Source organism: Pinus tabuliformis, chromosome 4_1, assembly GCF_031772625.1.
Source record: "Pinus tabuliformis cultivar Carrire ecotype Pingquan chromosome 4_1, CPIR1, whole genome shotgun sequence".
Lineage (NCBI taxonomy): Eukaryota > Viridiplantae > Streptophyta > Pinopsida > Pinales > Pinaceae > Pinus > Pinus tabuliformis.
The window spans coordinates 291,413,152-291,429,721 of record NC_142303.1 but is presented as its reverse complement, the minus strand read 5'-3'; the positions used below and the strand labels follow the sequence as shown (position 1 = coordinate 291,429,721).

At 39.5% G+C, this 16,570-nt stretch overlaps 1 protein-coding gene across 3 annotated transcripts in view; it reads right to left on the bottom strand.

The window, feature by feature from the left end:
* The window catches only part of LOC149175415 (Fumarylacetoacetate (FAA) hydrolase family), a 310,552-nt gene that overhangs the window by 196,949 nt on the left and 97,033 nt on the right, over positions 1-16,570 (bottom strand). For all 3 annotated transcript variants that reach the window (XM_089419673.1, XM_089419672.1, XM_089419671.1), the window contains one exon: positions 13,916-13,978. In XM_089419673.1, the coding sequence (XP_089275799.1) occupies positions 13,916-13,978 (63 nt within the window). The remainder of the gene's footprint in view (positions 1-13,915; positions 13,979-16,570) is intronic.

Sequence of the window (16,570 nt, the reverse complement as noted above, 5' to 3'; positions counted from 1 at the left end):
CTTGACAAATGAAAGCTTCCCTGGTAGAATGGAAAGTGGAAACAAATACAGAGTAGGCTGGTCCCAACTTAGTAAGGATGGAATAAATAAGGTTACCATCTTCTTTCTTAACTTTAACACCTTCCAAGAGATATCTAAGGGTCTTGAATTTGGACAAGAAATCTTCAATGCAAGAAAAATTATTAGGATCCAAAGTAAGCAACTCATTCTCAAGTTGATGGGCTCTAATTTCATTTTTAATCCCAAAAACTTTAGCAAGTTTTTCTAATGCTTCATGAGGAGTTTCAATTTCTACAATGTGGAATCTAAGATCAGGAGAAACAGACATTCCTATCAAACCACGTGCTTGATCTTGTCGATTTTCCCATTTTTCGGCCTTGTCTTCATCTTTGGGTTTCTTCTCTTGGTCTGTGGCTATTCTGAAGAGACCTTTACTTCTAAGTAAATCTCCCATGTAGGCTACCCATTGGAAGTAGTTAGTGCTGTCAAGAATGACTTGGCATGGACTTTCCATTTTTTGAAAAACAACTGAAGCTGAAGATGCTGAAAGTAAGTGGTCCAATGGATAGATCTTGAAAAAATAGGCGGTTTTAAAAAAAACGGCTCTGAAAAAGGCTTCCGGATGAAGAAGTTATGGCTTTTTGAAAAAAAATTGTTGACGTTGCTGGCAAAGTGCGCGAATGTGCGGGAATGAAAAAATCCGCCCCCACAAAATGGAGACTTGAACCCAAGACCTCTACTCTCTTAAAAGGTCTTTGAACCAATTGATCTATACAAAATATTTGAGAGAGAGAGAGAGAGAGAGAGAGAGAGAGAGAGGGGGGGGGGGGGGCCCTCGATTTGCGTGCTTGCCTTGGGAAGACTCTTTTCCCCTACAAAACACAAAACACAAAACCCAACACGAATATCCAAAGAAAAACGAACCTTACGGCTCGAAGTTAGCTTTAGCCAAAAAACTAGAAATTTTAAAAAAAAATCTCAAAGTTAGCTTTTAGCCGAAAAACTAAATATTTTTCTCAATGTTTCTGATTTTCCGAGATCACACTAAGGTGCAGGGAAAAGAGCATACGCATGAGAAAAATCCTTTCTTTCTGTTTCTGATTTGCCCAGATCGCACAGAGTCGCAGGGCAAAGAGCATACGCAGAAATGAAAGGTATAGATCCGGAAAAAAAAAAGGCTAAATAAACCGAAACCGAAATAAGCAGAGAGAAAATGACAGTAAACTGCAAAAAAAACACTGTATACCTCCCGATCTGAAAAATGACGCAGCTAGGGCTACCGGAAACCTTTTCGCGTGAAACGAAAGGGGTTCCTCACTGAAACAGATGCTCCGAACGCAACAGAGCAGTCCTCTCGGCCCGAAAGCAGTCAGAAACAGCAGATCTAGGAAACGACAGCCGCATGCAGTTCTACCGGCTTCAGATTTGGATCACCAACGGACGCGGCCCTCAAATAGCTCCGATACCATGTAGGAATTTACAGGGTAAGTTCCTCAGAAAGAATACCAAGAGGACACCGCTCACAACCAGATCTCAAATCAATACACCAGTATTTTTGACGTGGTTAAAACCCTCAGAGTGCAAGGAGGGAAACAGTCCACGGCCTGTCCCAACGTGGGTACAGACAATTTATTAATCAAAGAATGAAAATTTACATAAGCTTCTCTCATGCACGGATTACCCGAACAATGACCCTCCATGCGCTTTAAATAGAACTCATGGACCAATCGGGTGTCAAGCCACGGATCAAGTGTCGGTAATACCGAGGTGAGAGTGAACCGTCGGATCACTACATATCGTGACCGTCGGATTGTAAGTTACAAAATGTACAACGGTAAAGAAACACACTTTACCTAACTCTAACCTAACTCTATACTAGACCAAGTTGAACTTAACTATATCCTATGTGTCGGAATATCCTAACAGAGAAATCTAGGGCATAGTAATTATGTGATTTCTCTTCTATTAGTAACTGCTTGTGAGTGCTTTTTATTTCTTTAGATTAGGATCTTCTTTTACTTAGGTTATTAATGTTCTTCATCAAACAATTACCAATGCATAAACCATAAAGGGACACAAAATATAACTATCAACCAAGGCCAAAACCTTTCTTTTAAAGGAAAACCCGAAGAAATTCTTCTACTTATAGAGATTCCAATTGACGAATACCAAGACCAAGACCCTTAACATATCTGCCACTCCAAGACCAAGACACAAGATCCTTAGTCAATGATAGTCAACCTTCTGCTCCTTCCTCCTTCTCGACTTCTTCTTCAACCTTGGATTGCTTTAGACTTTCGACTTCTTCCACTTTAGCTCCCTAGGAGGACTGCACCATTGCTGCAACAAACTTCTCCTCTCCTCGGCCTTCACTGCTACAATATATTAACTTTTGGCCTTCTTCTAGTTTAGCTCCCTACTGTTGCAACAAACTTCGTCCTCATTGTTGTAACAGATTCTTTTCGTCCCCACTGTTGTAATAGACTTCTAGTACGGATAGGTGTTTTCTACCCTTGAAACAGCCCCATAAAGTACCCTAAGAACCTCGCTCTTCCTGTCCTTTACTTCACTGGTTATGAGAGGCTTCTATCTCCCTTTCTCGCACTTCTGTCCACTGCAGACCATCACAGAAAACTTCATCGAAATCTGCCTTCTGAAATGAGGTTGAGCTACCTATAAATAGTTGTTTGCCTCTGTATATGAGCCGACATGAGTGTATGTGAGCCGACATGTCCTTTGGGGAATTTACATTATTCTTTTTGAAGCCGACATGAGGAGGATACTTTGCTTGGTCTTGGAGGGCTATTTATACTTATCTAATGACTCATATAAAATGTAGTATGCCCAAGAAGGGTCCTTCATACATGACATAGACTCAAATTGACTTTTATGACAAATCCTAAAGGCTCTCAATGGGAGCCATCACTAAAAATAAAATTCCTTGCTCATGAAACCCATGAGACAAGCATAATAATAATTTTATTTTTCTTCTTTTCATCAATTACATAAAATCACAATTACACATGTCATTATGAAGACCGAACCTAGTTACTTTTCAACAAAAGAGACCCTTGACATTAAAAGTCTTGGAGGTGTGTTTATGCAGGATGATGATGTTGCAAGAAGCAGATGTCATGATGAAAGGCCATCACAAAAGATTACTTTGATTTGATGTTCATTTTTTATTTTTGGACAACATTTGGATGGGTTGATACAAGGCTACTGTGAAAGTTTCTGAATCTAACACATCAAAAACCCCTATTGCGATTACTAGTTTACAATCTCCTACTTGTTCTTTACATTAACAAGTTATTTAATTGCATAAACATCGAAGTAAACATTATTGCAGCATTCACAAATAAAGAGATCATGCACTAAAATAAACAGAGACAATAACACAAGGGACACCGTTCATCGCTGGAAAAACCCAATTCGGAAAAATCGGTGCAACATATAGAGGGTTTGTATTATTAAGTAGATTTCATGAATACAACTAAGGTGCCAGAAATGGCTCACCCAACAGAGAATATCCTTGACAGTAGTACATCTATCCGAAGACAGATATTCCGGCAAATCAGCAACTGGATGATCAAACCCCACAGTGACTCCAATTGTTCCCTATGCTAGACAGTGAAAGCTGCTCCAAGCAATGCTCTGGGACTACGTCACTCCTCCAGGGGTTGCGTCACCCTTTCCCAATTCAGAATCTGTTGATCTGCTCCCAGTCTGCCCCACAGAATCTCCCCATCACTGCCTATGAGGCCCAGCATCAGCCTCTACGGCTTTTGCGTCACCTGCATCAGCCTTTTGCATCCTCTGCGTCAGCTCTTCGGCCTCTGTGTTAGCCCTTCTAGGGCCTGAGTTGTCTCTCCCAACACTGCGTTGCCTCTCTGCTATGTATAGGCACCATCATCATTGTCTCTCAAGGCCTTGCTACGTGACAATGTTGGCTGAAAACTGGAGAAAAGTTCTAAAGGAGAAATTTGTTGCAGTAAGTGAAGGAGTGATTTCTGGGCAAAGCTGGGCATGGAAATCAAGGCATAGAAGATAGCAGAAAGTAAAGTACGAAATTTAATGTTGTGAGCTACACGTCGTTCGAGAGAAGTTTTTGAAAAAAAATGAAAAATCCATACAGTACAGTGTGTATCCGCACAGTACATATTTTCAGCTTCAAGTGGACATGGAAATCGAGACAAAGTGGGCATAATTTTCAAGGAGTTTTTGGCTGAAGAGATAAGTTGTATTTTGTTGTTTTCATTTGTCTGCAAATGTATTTTTCCCTGAACTTGAAAGATAAATAGATTTGAAGAGCTCTCTAACAGGGTTTCCCCGGAAAAGATTGAAGGGGTTTTTTCTGGGTCTAATTTGACCAAAAATCTATGTGTATTTTTATGTGTTGTTGCTCTGTTTATGTCCATATTTATTTTCAGCATGTATTGACAGTGTTATGTGTTTTACTCTGAAAATTTCATTTCCAGAATTCTATATGTTGAATGTATGTTTATGGGAAAGGGTACTTAACTGAATGGGAGCGATAAGGTGAAATTAAAACCGGGTTGGAATTGCAGGAAATTTTTTAGTAATCAAATTTCAACATGGTATCAAAGAAACAGGCTGAAAATTGCAGTTTGAACAGCAGACAGTAATTTGGGACAGCAAACAGTGGTTTGGACAACAAACTGAATTTTTGGACAGCAAACTGATATTTTGGGACAACAAGGTGAAATTTCACACAAACTGAACTTTAGGGACAGCAAGGTGTGATGGAAAGTTCATTTCTCCATTTTCTTGGTTTTGTAAATTTTGGACAGTAGTTATGGCCATGTTCTTAAAGATAGAGGACAGACTGGATGGGATATCCAACTATGTCGTTTGGAATGAAATTTAGACAGTGATTGAGGAGGCAACAGTTTAGGACATAGTGCGGCAAGTGATTGTACCTCCTACTGCTGCATATGAACTTGCTGAATTCACAAAAAATAATGCAAAGGAAAAAAGGATTTTGATGGACAGTCTGAAGGATCATGTGGTTCCTCAGGTGAGAGGAAACACATATGCATATCATATGTGGACAGCTCTAACCACTCTCTATCAGAGTACCAATGACAACAGGAAGATCGTACTCAAAGAACAATTGAAGAACATCAGGATGACAAAGGCTAAAATTGTAGTTCATTATCTTGGCAAGGTCAACCAGGTAAGTGATGATTTGAGTGCTATTGGTGAGGCAGTTGCACTCACAGAGTTAGTCAGGATCGCTGTAGCGGGACTCCTTGAGTCTTGGGAGGTCTTTGGAGATGTTTTTACCTCTAGGGAGAATCTATTCTGGGATGATTGTGTGTAGCATGACAGACGGAAGACAGGCAGTGGTAGGGTGAAGATAACAGATGAGGAGGATGTAGCCTTGATAGTCGGGGAAGAACAAAGGAAAGGCCAAGAAAGGGGTCTCATTAGATGGGGCTAAGGGAAAGGAGAAGAAGAAGACGAAAGATATGGATATGTCCAAAGTCAAATGTTGGGCACGTCAGAAGATGGGACACTGCAGCTTCAGCAAAGGTGGAGCAGTTTGCTTCATAGTGTAACAAGGATTTTGCATTTATTACTTCTACATCTAGTAGGAGTACATCATCCGATGTGTGGTACATAGACAGCGGGGCTTCCCGCCATATGACAGGTGCACAGGAGTTCTTTTCAAAGCTTGCAGAGAGAGCACTTGATATTGAGATTGTACTAGGAGATGATCGCACTGTGAGAGTTATTCGTGTGGGGACTATGACCTTTGAAAGGAAGTCTTTGCCTCCTTTGAAGGTCATGGATATTTTGTATGTTTTGAGGATGAAGAAGAACTTGATTTCAGTGTCTGCTATGGAGGAGAATGGGTTTTACGTCACTTTCTCGAGAGGGCAGGTATTGATGCATCCCAGGGGAGCTTCCATCACTTCAGCCAAAGTGATTGGAGTACGCTCTAGGAAACTATACATGTTCAGTTTCCAGCCGGTAGGCATTAGTGAGTAGCATATCCGGTAGCACTCACACTAGTACCACCAGCAGTAGAGACTTGTGCGAGTTATGGCACAGGAGGATGTCGCATATGCATCATGGAGCTTTGAGACTATTGAGGGAGATCACTATTGGAGTTCCTGATTTCAGTGTCAAGCATTATGAGGTCTGCAGAGGGTGTGCTTTGGGCAAGTACACCAAGTTACAGGTATACTAGACTTGATTCATACTGATGTTAGTGGTCATATGTCTCATGTGTCTTTGGGTGGTTATGAGTATTATGTTATATTCATTGATGACTACTCTAGGAGGACTTGGATATATTTCCTGAAGACCAAGGGTGAGGTCTTCAGTCACTTTAAAGAGTTCAAAGCTCTTGTGGAAAAGCATACAAGTAGGAAGATTCGGGTCTTGAGGTCAGACAATGGTGGTGAGTAGACCGATGGTGGGTTTTCTGACTTCTATGAGGAGAGAGTTCACGGTTCCTTACAACCCCCAGCAGAATGGGGTGTCTGAAAGGAAGAACGGAGCTATTGTTGGGACTGCTAGAGTGATGATTCATGATCAGGGGTTGCCTTTCTTTTTGTGGGCTGAGGCCTGCAATACTGTTGTTTATCTCCAGAACAGGAGTCGTCACAAAGTATTGGGGAATATAACTCTGGAGGAGGCTTTCACTAGAGAGAAGTCTCATGTGGGGCATCTTCGTATCTTTGGATGTCTCACATATTCTTATATCCCCAAGGAGCAGAGGACGAAGCTGGAACCCATGGCAGAGAAGGGTATCTTTATGGGTTACAGAGAGACTTCGAAGGCCTATCAGATATTCATTCCCTCTAAACGAAGAGTGGTGATTAAAAGGGATGTGAAGTTCGAGGAGGAGAGGGCCTATCGGAGATCACCGAAGTATGATGAGAGAGAGTCACAGACTTCTCCTTAGCAAGGAGGTCAGGTACAGGGAGTAGGACCTCAGGGTTCTGGATCGACTGGTACAAGAGGTACTTCAGAGTCAGTGACATCTGGGAAACCAGTGGCGAGTTCACCGAGCACTTCTTTAGGGAGTCCACTGGTACAAAGTTCACATGGCACTTCAGCTAACACAGGCACAGGTGCCGATACAGGTTCTTCGAGGACACGTGCTGGTATAGGCACACCAGGGTTAGTTGGCAGACCTTCAGGTTCTCCAAACTGGGGGGCAGGGGATGAGGTTCCCTATGGGGAAGCTTCTTCAGGGAAGAGGAGGCCCAAGTGGCTTCAAGACACCTTGAAGGAAGTGTAGTTCGTTGGTCCTCCGAAAAGGGTGAACAGGGAGAGTGTGCCACTTGAGCGGTTTTGCAGTTATGTAGCCAAGGCTACCAGCAATGTTGACTCTGAGCCTACTAGCTATGAGGAGGCTACTAGCCAAGAGGTATGGAGAGAGTCTATGGTGGAGGAGTATGCCTCTATCATTAAGAACAATGTTTGGGAAGTGGTGCCTAGGCCTGAGGGCAAGTGAGTTGTGACTTCTAGGTGACTCTACAAGATCAAGCATGTTGCGGATGACAATATTGAGAAGTTCAAGGCGAGGTTTGTTGCTAGAGGGTTCTCACAGATAAAACGAGTTGACCATGTTGAGACCTTCGCTCCCGTAGCTCGATACACTTCTATCCGGTCCGTTATTTCTATTGTTGCATAAATGGGTTGGCAGATCCATCAAATGGATGTGAAGACCGCATTTCCGAACAAAATTATAGAGGAGGAGGTGTATGTTGAGCAGCGACAGGGCTTTGAGGTACTTGGGTGGGAGACCCATGTATGCCGATTGAGGTGAGCACTCTGAGAACTTAAGCAAGCTCCGAGAGCTTGGTATTCGAGGATTGATACTTACTTGCAGCAGATGGGTTTCACGAAGAGTGATGCAGATCCGTACCTATACTACATTGTTGTAGGGGATGATCCGCTCATTCTTGTGATGTATGTTGATGACTTGTTCATTACTGGGGCAAAGAGACTTATTAGTGGTTGCAAGGAGAATCTTGATATGAAGTTCGAGATGAAGGACATTGGGCTGATGCATTACTTTTTGGGTCTTGAGGTGTGGCAAGAGGAGGGGCATATCTTTCTGGTTCAGGGGCAGTATGTTGTGGATGTGTTACTGTAGACCCATGTTTACACCTGTGATCACCAACTAGAAGAAGCTTCATGCTTCAGATTCTAGTTTGGTTGATCCCACAATTTATAGGCAGCTTATTAGGTCCTTTGATGTATCAAGTCAACACTAAGCCAGATATATGCTTTGCAGTGAACACACTTAGCCAATTCATGTGTGAGCCCAAGAGGGTGCACTGAGTAGCTGCAAAGCACATTCTTCGCTACGTGCAGGGGACTGTTGATTATGGTCTGGACTAGAGGCAGGGAGATGGAGTAAGGTTGGCAAGTTACACAGATTCAGATTGGGTAGGGTGTGCTTCTAACAGGAAAAGCACTTCAGGATGTTGCTTCGGATGGGTTCGGCAATTGTGTCATGGTTCAATTGAAAGAAAAAGTCAGTTGCTTTGAGCTCTTCTGAGGTTGAGTATATCGTTGCTAACCGAGTTAGCTGTGAGGCCATTTGGCTTCGCACCTATTTGATCAGGAGTTGAAACCGACGGTTATTCACTGTGATAATCAGAGTTGCATTAAACTCACGGAGAATCCAGTGTTTCATGATATGTCAAAACACATTCACATCAAATATCATTTCATCAGGGACTATGCTTAGAAGGGGGCAGTGAAGCTAGAGTATATATCGACAAATGAGCGGGTGGTTAATGTTCTCACAAAGTCCTTGCCAAGAGGCAAGCATGTCCATTTCAGCGACAAGATGAGTGCGGTGAGAAACACTTTCCTCGGTAAGAGGGAGTGTTGATTTCTAATGTACCTTGGACAAGTGGTTTCCCATGGGTTAGTCTCTACCTAAGGAAAAGTGTCCAAAATCATTCTTTTCCAAAGTGTGACTTTATAAAGTGAAAGTGACTTTATAAGTGGTAAAGTCAATGTTAAATTATAAAGTGAAAAGTGGCTTTAGACATAGAGTACAATGTGGGTACTTTATTTAATGGGTGAGTTAAAAAATAGAAAGTGAGAATTAAAAGCACATTTATTCTCATCCCTTGATCTAAATGAATTTGGGCCATTAGATCTTAGGTCATTTAAGGAAACAAAACGGGGAAAAGAAAAGAGAGACTACATTCATTCTTCATGAGAGCAGATTGGAGAAAGGAGGCTGAGAGCTGGAGAAAAGTTTTGAAGGAGAAATTTGTTGCAGCAAGCTGAAGGAGTGATTTTGGGACAAAGCTAGACACGGAAATCAAGGCATAGAAGACAGAAAAAGGTACAATACGAACAGCATTTAACGTTGTGAGCTGCACGCTGCTCGAGAGAAGTTTTTGAGAAAAATCAAATGAAAAATCCGTACAGTCTGTACGGAATCCGTACAGTCTGTACGGAATCCGTACAATACAGTCCATATTCGTACAGTACATATTTTCAACTTCAAGTGGGCATGGAAAACGAGGCAAAGTGCACACGGTTTTCAAGGAGTTTTGGGCTGAAGAGATAAGTTGTATTTTGTTGTTTTGTTTTGTCTGCCAATGTATTTTTTCCTGAACTTGAAAGATAAATAAATTTGAAATGCTCTCTAACAAGTTTTCCCCGGAGAAGATTGAAGGGGTTTTGCCTAGGTCTAAGTTGACCAAAAATCTATGTATTTTTATGTGTTGCTAGTCTGTTTATGTTCAAAATTATTTTCAGCATGTGTTGACAGTCCCATGTGTTTTAATTTGAAATTTTCATTTCCAGAATTCTATATGTCAAATGTATGTTTATGGGAAAAGTCATTTAACTAAATGGAAGTGATAAGGTGAAATTTAAACCGGGTTGGGATAGCAGGAAACTTTTTAGTCATCAAATTTCAATAGATGTAACCAGGTTTGGTCTTCATAATGACATATGTAATCATGATTTTATGTATTTAATGTAAAGAGAAAAATAAATTTATTATTGTTATTCTTGAGGCATGGGTTTCATGCTCAAGGGAAATTTATTTTATAGGTCAAGCACCCATTGAGTGCTTCTAGGGCTTGTTATTGATTCTACAAGTCAATTGAGTCATTGTCATGTATTGAAGTTCAATTTGGGCATGTTACATATTGTAAAGAAAATTTATTTGAGTCAAAATAGAGTCAAAAGACCTTCCAAGACCTCGTCATGGTGCAAATATCAAGTCGGCCTTCACAAGTGAACAATTCGCCTAAAAGAAGCAGTTCGACCTAGTGAAAGGCCTATATACAGAAGCACTCGACCTCATTCAAATACACACTCATCCAGCAACAAAAGAAGTTTGACCAAAGTGTAGAAGAGATCAAAAGAAGAGCAAGGAAGAGGATGTGAAACCAGCAAAAGGAAATCGAAGTTTTTGGGTCCATTTTGGGGTATATTTCTCCACACGTGCAAAGATTAGGGCATCAAATTGATGTAGTGAAAACTAAGTTGTTGAAGTCGAGATTTCAAAGCCTTATGTGCAAGTTGAATTGACAAGAAAGAGAAGGCAAGTCAAGCGAAGGAGAAAAGAAGCAAATCGATCCATATTCCATCCACACATGTAAACTAGAGTTTTTGTAGAAGAAACTGCTAGAGGCCGAAATTGCAAAAGAATCTACTGGGACGTCGTAGTTGTAGAAGAATTCTCTGGGAGGTCGAAGTTGCAGAAGTTGTTGAGATCAAAGTTGTTAGAAGAAGAACTCATCAAGGAGAGGTTTGACTTGGTCTTGGAGGGATCTTGGTCAAGGGTCATAGGCCTTGGAATTCATCAATTGAAGTTTTATAAGAAGAGAAGAATTCTTGTGGGTTTTCCTCTCAAGTGGAGAGGTTTTGGCCTTGGCTGATCTCTTATATCTTGTGTCCTCTTGTCTTATTGTTCTTTATGATTTGGTAGTTGTTTGATGAAAAGAACACTAGATATAATCAAGTGAAAGAAGACGCTAACTAAATTTTGTAAAAACACATCACAAGCAGTGATCAAAGTAAGAGAAATCACATATCTAGCTGCCCTAGTTTTCTCAACACAGTATCCCTATATTTCCCTTCATTTGTGGAGAAGGGTCATCTTTTGAGTGCTTGAGCCCTTATACTTTTGTACATGTGGCATTAAAAGCTCCATTGAATATTAATTCAGATTAATTAATCTGTAGAGAGGGCCTTTTCCCTCAGGCTAATTTGGGGGATTTTATGTTAGAAAATTATTATTTTATTATGAGGGAAGTTGTGCACTTCCTCTCATTTTCTCATGGAGTTTTGGTAAGGAAATCCAACAACAATCTGAAACTTCTGCATTTTTTTCTAGTAAAAATTTGGCTTTGGATATTTCAAGTTGAGCGAATTGTCTTGGGGAAGATAGGCCTTGCATGGATGAACCTTCTTTGGATTGAAAAAGTGATGCTTGGATGAATAGTGTTATTTTAATGTGAGAGGTACCTTGCATTTTGCTATAATTGTTGAATTAAGGTTTTTGAGCCTTCTTAGTAAATGCTACATCTCTTATAAACATTATTTTCTTCATATTCAAAATTTATCATCAAGTATCCATAAAGGAAACTAGATTGCCTTCCTTGACCTTAAGTCTCTGAGGTTCAAAAGTCTCTAGGTTTAGACTAAGAAGTTATCCTTCTCCTTCCCTCTCCATCCGAGCTCTTCAGCTATTGACTTACTCGTTGTCTAACTCCATATGCCAAGAAATTCATTGATAAGCTAAGGCATTCATCCTTTATTCTCCATCACTTTATACTTTTTGTAAAATCATTAAATTCAAAGTAGCTCGTGTTTGGAATATATTTGAGCATTTCCAAGGCCTATCTTAGAGCCATAAGTTCTTCGACCTTGTGTTTCATTACCCCTTAAGCCCTGCATTTTTGAAGATTATTCTAGGGTGTCTATATAGAAGGATCCTTGGAAGGCATTTAGCCTGGTAATCCTTGGGTGAAGATTACTCTACAGTGTCTATATAGCAGAATCTTTGGAGGGCATTTAGCCTGGGAACCCTTGGGTTATTTTATCTCTGAGACCTGCTAGGGAAGCCTCCCTTGTGGGGATAGCATCTTTCCACAAAACAAGGGAATTCACTGTTAAGGTGGCAGTTGTGGTGGATTCCATTGTTGTCAAGAATCTAGTGAGGCCTAGCACTAGGGTGTTATGTTTTTTTATAACAATAACAACATATCAGCTAAATAATTTTGGCCTTTAAATGATGTCAAATCAAATGGTATTTGTGTTGATATTCTTGATTCGATCATGGACTCTAGGATTCTTGGCCAACTTGATTACAGAAGTGTTGTCAATCGAAAGAGGAGTAGCATTCACCAGTTTCTCCTACAACTCATCTAGTATCTTGCTAAGCCACATAATCTCCTTTGTTGCCTCTACAGCAACCACGTACTCTGTCTCTATCATGGAATCTGCTAGAACAGATCATTTGTGTGACCTAGACATAGATATTGATCCAAGACTCATGAGGTGTCCTAAACTAGACACTCCAATCACTTTATCCCCATCAAAGTCGAGATCTATATGTCCACCTAGTATGAAATCCTCTACCTTAGAGTATTTAAGCGCAAAGTCTTCAGTTCCCTTCAAGACCTTAGAACTCTCTTTGCAGCATACCAACATCCTTTCATCATTTTTTTACATGGACCTAATAAGGTAGATAATTCTAGGTATAAGGTAGAGAGGATTACCATGCCAAATTTGTTCAACATTTGTCCAATGTACTTATTTTGACAGATGAACACGTGTATTGAATTTTGGGTTACTCCAATAGCCAAGTAGTAGTGAAGATATCCCATGTTTATCATCTCGAAACTCTTCTTGAATTCTTCTTTATGATGCAATATATGCTTCATTGTTCCTTGTTATCGAAAGATCATATACATGCACCAGAAGATATACAATAGTTTGCCAACTTTCTTGACAAACAAAGTTGCATCATGTCGTTGGATTACTTGAAATTCATACTTCAACGCATCAAATTTCATGGTAAACTCTGTGTTTTGTGATAATCTCTCCTTGAATGTTGCGCTACCTCTGTCTCCAAATTTATGCAAACACTTCCAGTCCTCGCCTCAGATTCTACTCCAACACATACCACCTCCCTAACCTTGCTCTGCATTTAGCGACTTCAGAAATGTGTCATCTTCTTCATTATGATTCCCAGATGTGTCCTCTTGACTCAGTGGCTTTGATACCAAATATTACAATTGCATACCCGGTAGGATAAAATTCAAAGTAGCATAACTGAGGGAGAATAAATTGACTAAATTTGTATTCTAAAAGATATGAGAATCATTTACATAGTCTCAATGACAGAGATTGTTCGTCTCACATTTCCAACATCTAATTATTAAAAACCTGATTAATATGAGTTCATGACAAGCTAATTTAAAACTTATTAGAAAATAAACTTCCTGTACCAATTTACAAAGAATGACCAATATTCCTCATTGACTTTATCAGTGATGCCTCTGACAATCATCACCAATAAATTAATATTACTTTTCAAACAAGATAAAATCATCTAATAAAAGTTTAATCCTTATATGGCACTATTCTTGATTCTTGCACATTTTACAATCTCCAACAAATGAAAAACAACACATAGGAAGCTGTCTTTACCAATGGTTAGAATATTTATCATTGCATTCTCAAACTAACAAAGAAATTCGCATTTTGCACTAGGTTATAGATTAAACTTTACTTGTTTTTGATTTCATTGTTTAGTAAATGGACTTTTTTCCACCAAATCGTGGGGCCAAGATGTCTAAAGGGAAATGGCACAAAAGCAAACTGGTGTTAACTTATCATGGAATTGCAAAGAAGCAGCTAGAGAAAACTAAAGATGGAAACTTACATAACTACTTATTGGAGTAAAGGTATCATATCCTTTTGCTACTGTCCATGGAAGCCCTGCAGCCTTGCCAGTAGAAACGTGCATGTCAAATATCAAAGAAGCAATTAATCGAAATAGATTTTCTAACAATATGAAAATTAATGAAACAAAACTTATACACACAGACACACATTTTTAGTCCTAAGTTACAACAAGCACAGTGAATTCTTAAAATAATATAACTCACAAAGACAATGCTTATAACAACTAATTCCATGACAAAAATAAACTTAAGAAGCCTTCAATTGAAAGAAAGATGAAATGTATCTTATAAATGCTATCCCCACTTGTTAGTTTTATAGTCAATCTGGTATATGGAAGCACCCACCCAATTTTTTGGTTGAGTGAATTTGATAATAACATACACAATGTTAACAATTTGGAACTTAGCTAGACACCCAAACGACATTGAGATATTAACCTATAAGTAGGCCCAAATGAATGCTTCTAAAACAAAAAATCACTAGGGTGCACTTAACAATAATGGAAAACATAGTGAGTTTGCAGATATACAAGTTGTTCATGTACGTCATTTATCACTGGCTTATAAAGACCATGATTAATACAAAACTATATTATCATACTTCATATACAGCATATGTGATATAATAAATAGAAGGTTTCCAGAATTAAGAAAAATTAAAGATAATGGAAGGCTAAAGGTTACCAAAACATGAACAGTCATGTAAGTGGAGATGATAAGTTGAAAGTGATAAATAGGTGTAGAAATTGTAGACCCAACCAGATTGCAGTTTTAGAAATCACATCAGTTTATTGCTCAACCAAACATAGATTTATGGTGCTGCTTTTAAATATGAATATTTGCTAAAGCATGAAACGCATAAGTCTACTCTACTATTTCACTTTCACTGAGAATAAATGCAGCAGTCACACAAATTTAACACAACGATTTTTGGTCCAAAGACCCTGGAAAACCCCCAAAGGGAAAACCAGTGAGGAAAGAGAGAGATTTTTATTACTTTCAGAGAAATTATTACAGCATTTAAGCCAACTTATCTCATAGGAAATCGCACACATATTTCGTAGAATTTTATGCTGTAGCTGCTCCTTAAATACTGTGCCAGACAGCTCCTTGTTTTCTGTGCCACTCACACCCAGAAATTTGTGCCAGCTGCACAAATTTCCCTGGTTGCTGACTGACAGGCTGTAATTAATGCTGTCAGAATACCTCGATTTTCATGCCCAGGCTTTCTGAGAATACGTGCTGCTTCTTACAGCGCTGACAGCCTCAATTTCTGTGTTGTCAGACCCCTAGAAATCTGCCCAAAATCCCATGAAAATCAAGCTCAGACAGCAGCAATAAATGCAACATACACTGCCTCGATTTCAGTGCTTTCTTCAGCAATAACTGCACTTATCCTCTCCTTGAATTCTGTGCCAGTGCTCAACCTTGGAATCCATACCAGATCTGCTATACCTGTTTTACTTAGCCTCTCTCAAGCTATGAATGACTCTCTCAACCTTCTTTGCTTCTCTTCTCCAACTCTCATGAAGAAATGTGCAAAATGGTGCCTTCCCCCCTTTCCTTTTCCCTTTTGTTCTCTCATTAAGAAAAGAGACCTAACCCTAAGATCTAATGGCTGAGATTCGATCTTAGGCTTTAGCCAATTAGATCAAGGGTTTGAGATAGTCTCTCATTGACCCACGAGACACCTTTTCCCCTTAGTCCCCTTTTCATTAATTACTCAAAAGGTACTTTATGACTTTATGTTTATAAAATCAATTTATGACGTAAAGTCACTTTATGACTTTATTTCTCTTAAAGTCACTTTATGACTTATAAACTCACTTTAACTTTATTTCCCATAAAATTGAGGAAAAAGGGTCACATTAGGACACTCTTTCCTAGGCTACATACCAAGCCTTATGAACACTTGTCATTGGTACTCATTTATAACACTCCCTCTTACCAAGGAAAGTGTTTTTCACCACTCCCATCTTGTCTCTGAAATAAACATGCTTTCCCTTTGGCAAGGACTTGGTGAGAATGTTGGCCATCTGCTCATCAGTAGATATATACTCTAGCTTCACTCCTCCTCTCTGAACATAATGTTGATATGTTGTCATCGATGGCAAAGCAAAGGGATAGCTGTGTATGATCAACGACAATGCAAAGAAGGTTCTATCCTAAGGCAACTTTTGACAGCTTATACATTGTATTGAGAATAAGAACAATGATGCCCTCCTGTTAGATCAGTGGTCACGTATATTTTGTTCTTTGCAAAGAAAAATGAACAGCTTATGATTATTGTCGGTTGAAACCTATTGCTGCACTCAAGTCTCAAGCAACCAGATTCTTCAAAGCATAGCAATGCCACAGAAGTCATGTTAAGCATGAGCTATGACATTGCCTATCCATAACATCTAGTGCGATGACCGCTTGCTGGGACTATCCTATTGATGAACAAAACTATACCTCCATCCAAATCAAACCTTATTATTTTTAGTATTTACTGTTCTGCAACTAAATAAATACAACCCCAGGAAATTTTTCCAAATAACACTTGTAGGTACCAATAAATGCAAGCCTTATTCGCAGGGAATATTCATTTCTTATTCAATAAAAATAGAATTCTATCCGATAGGAAAATATTA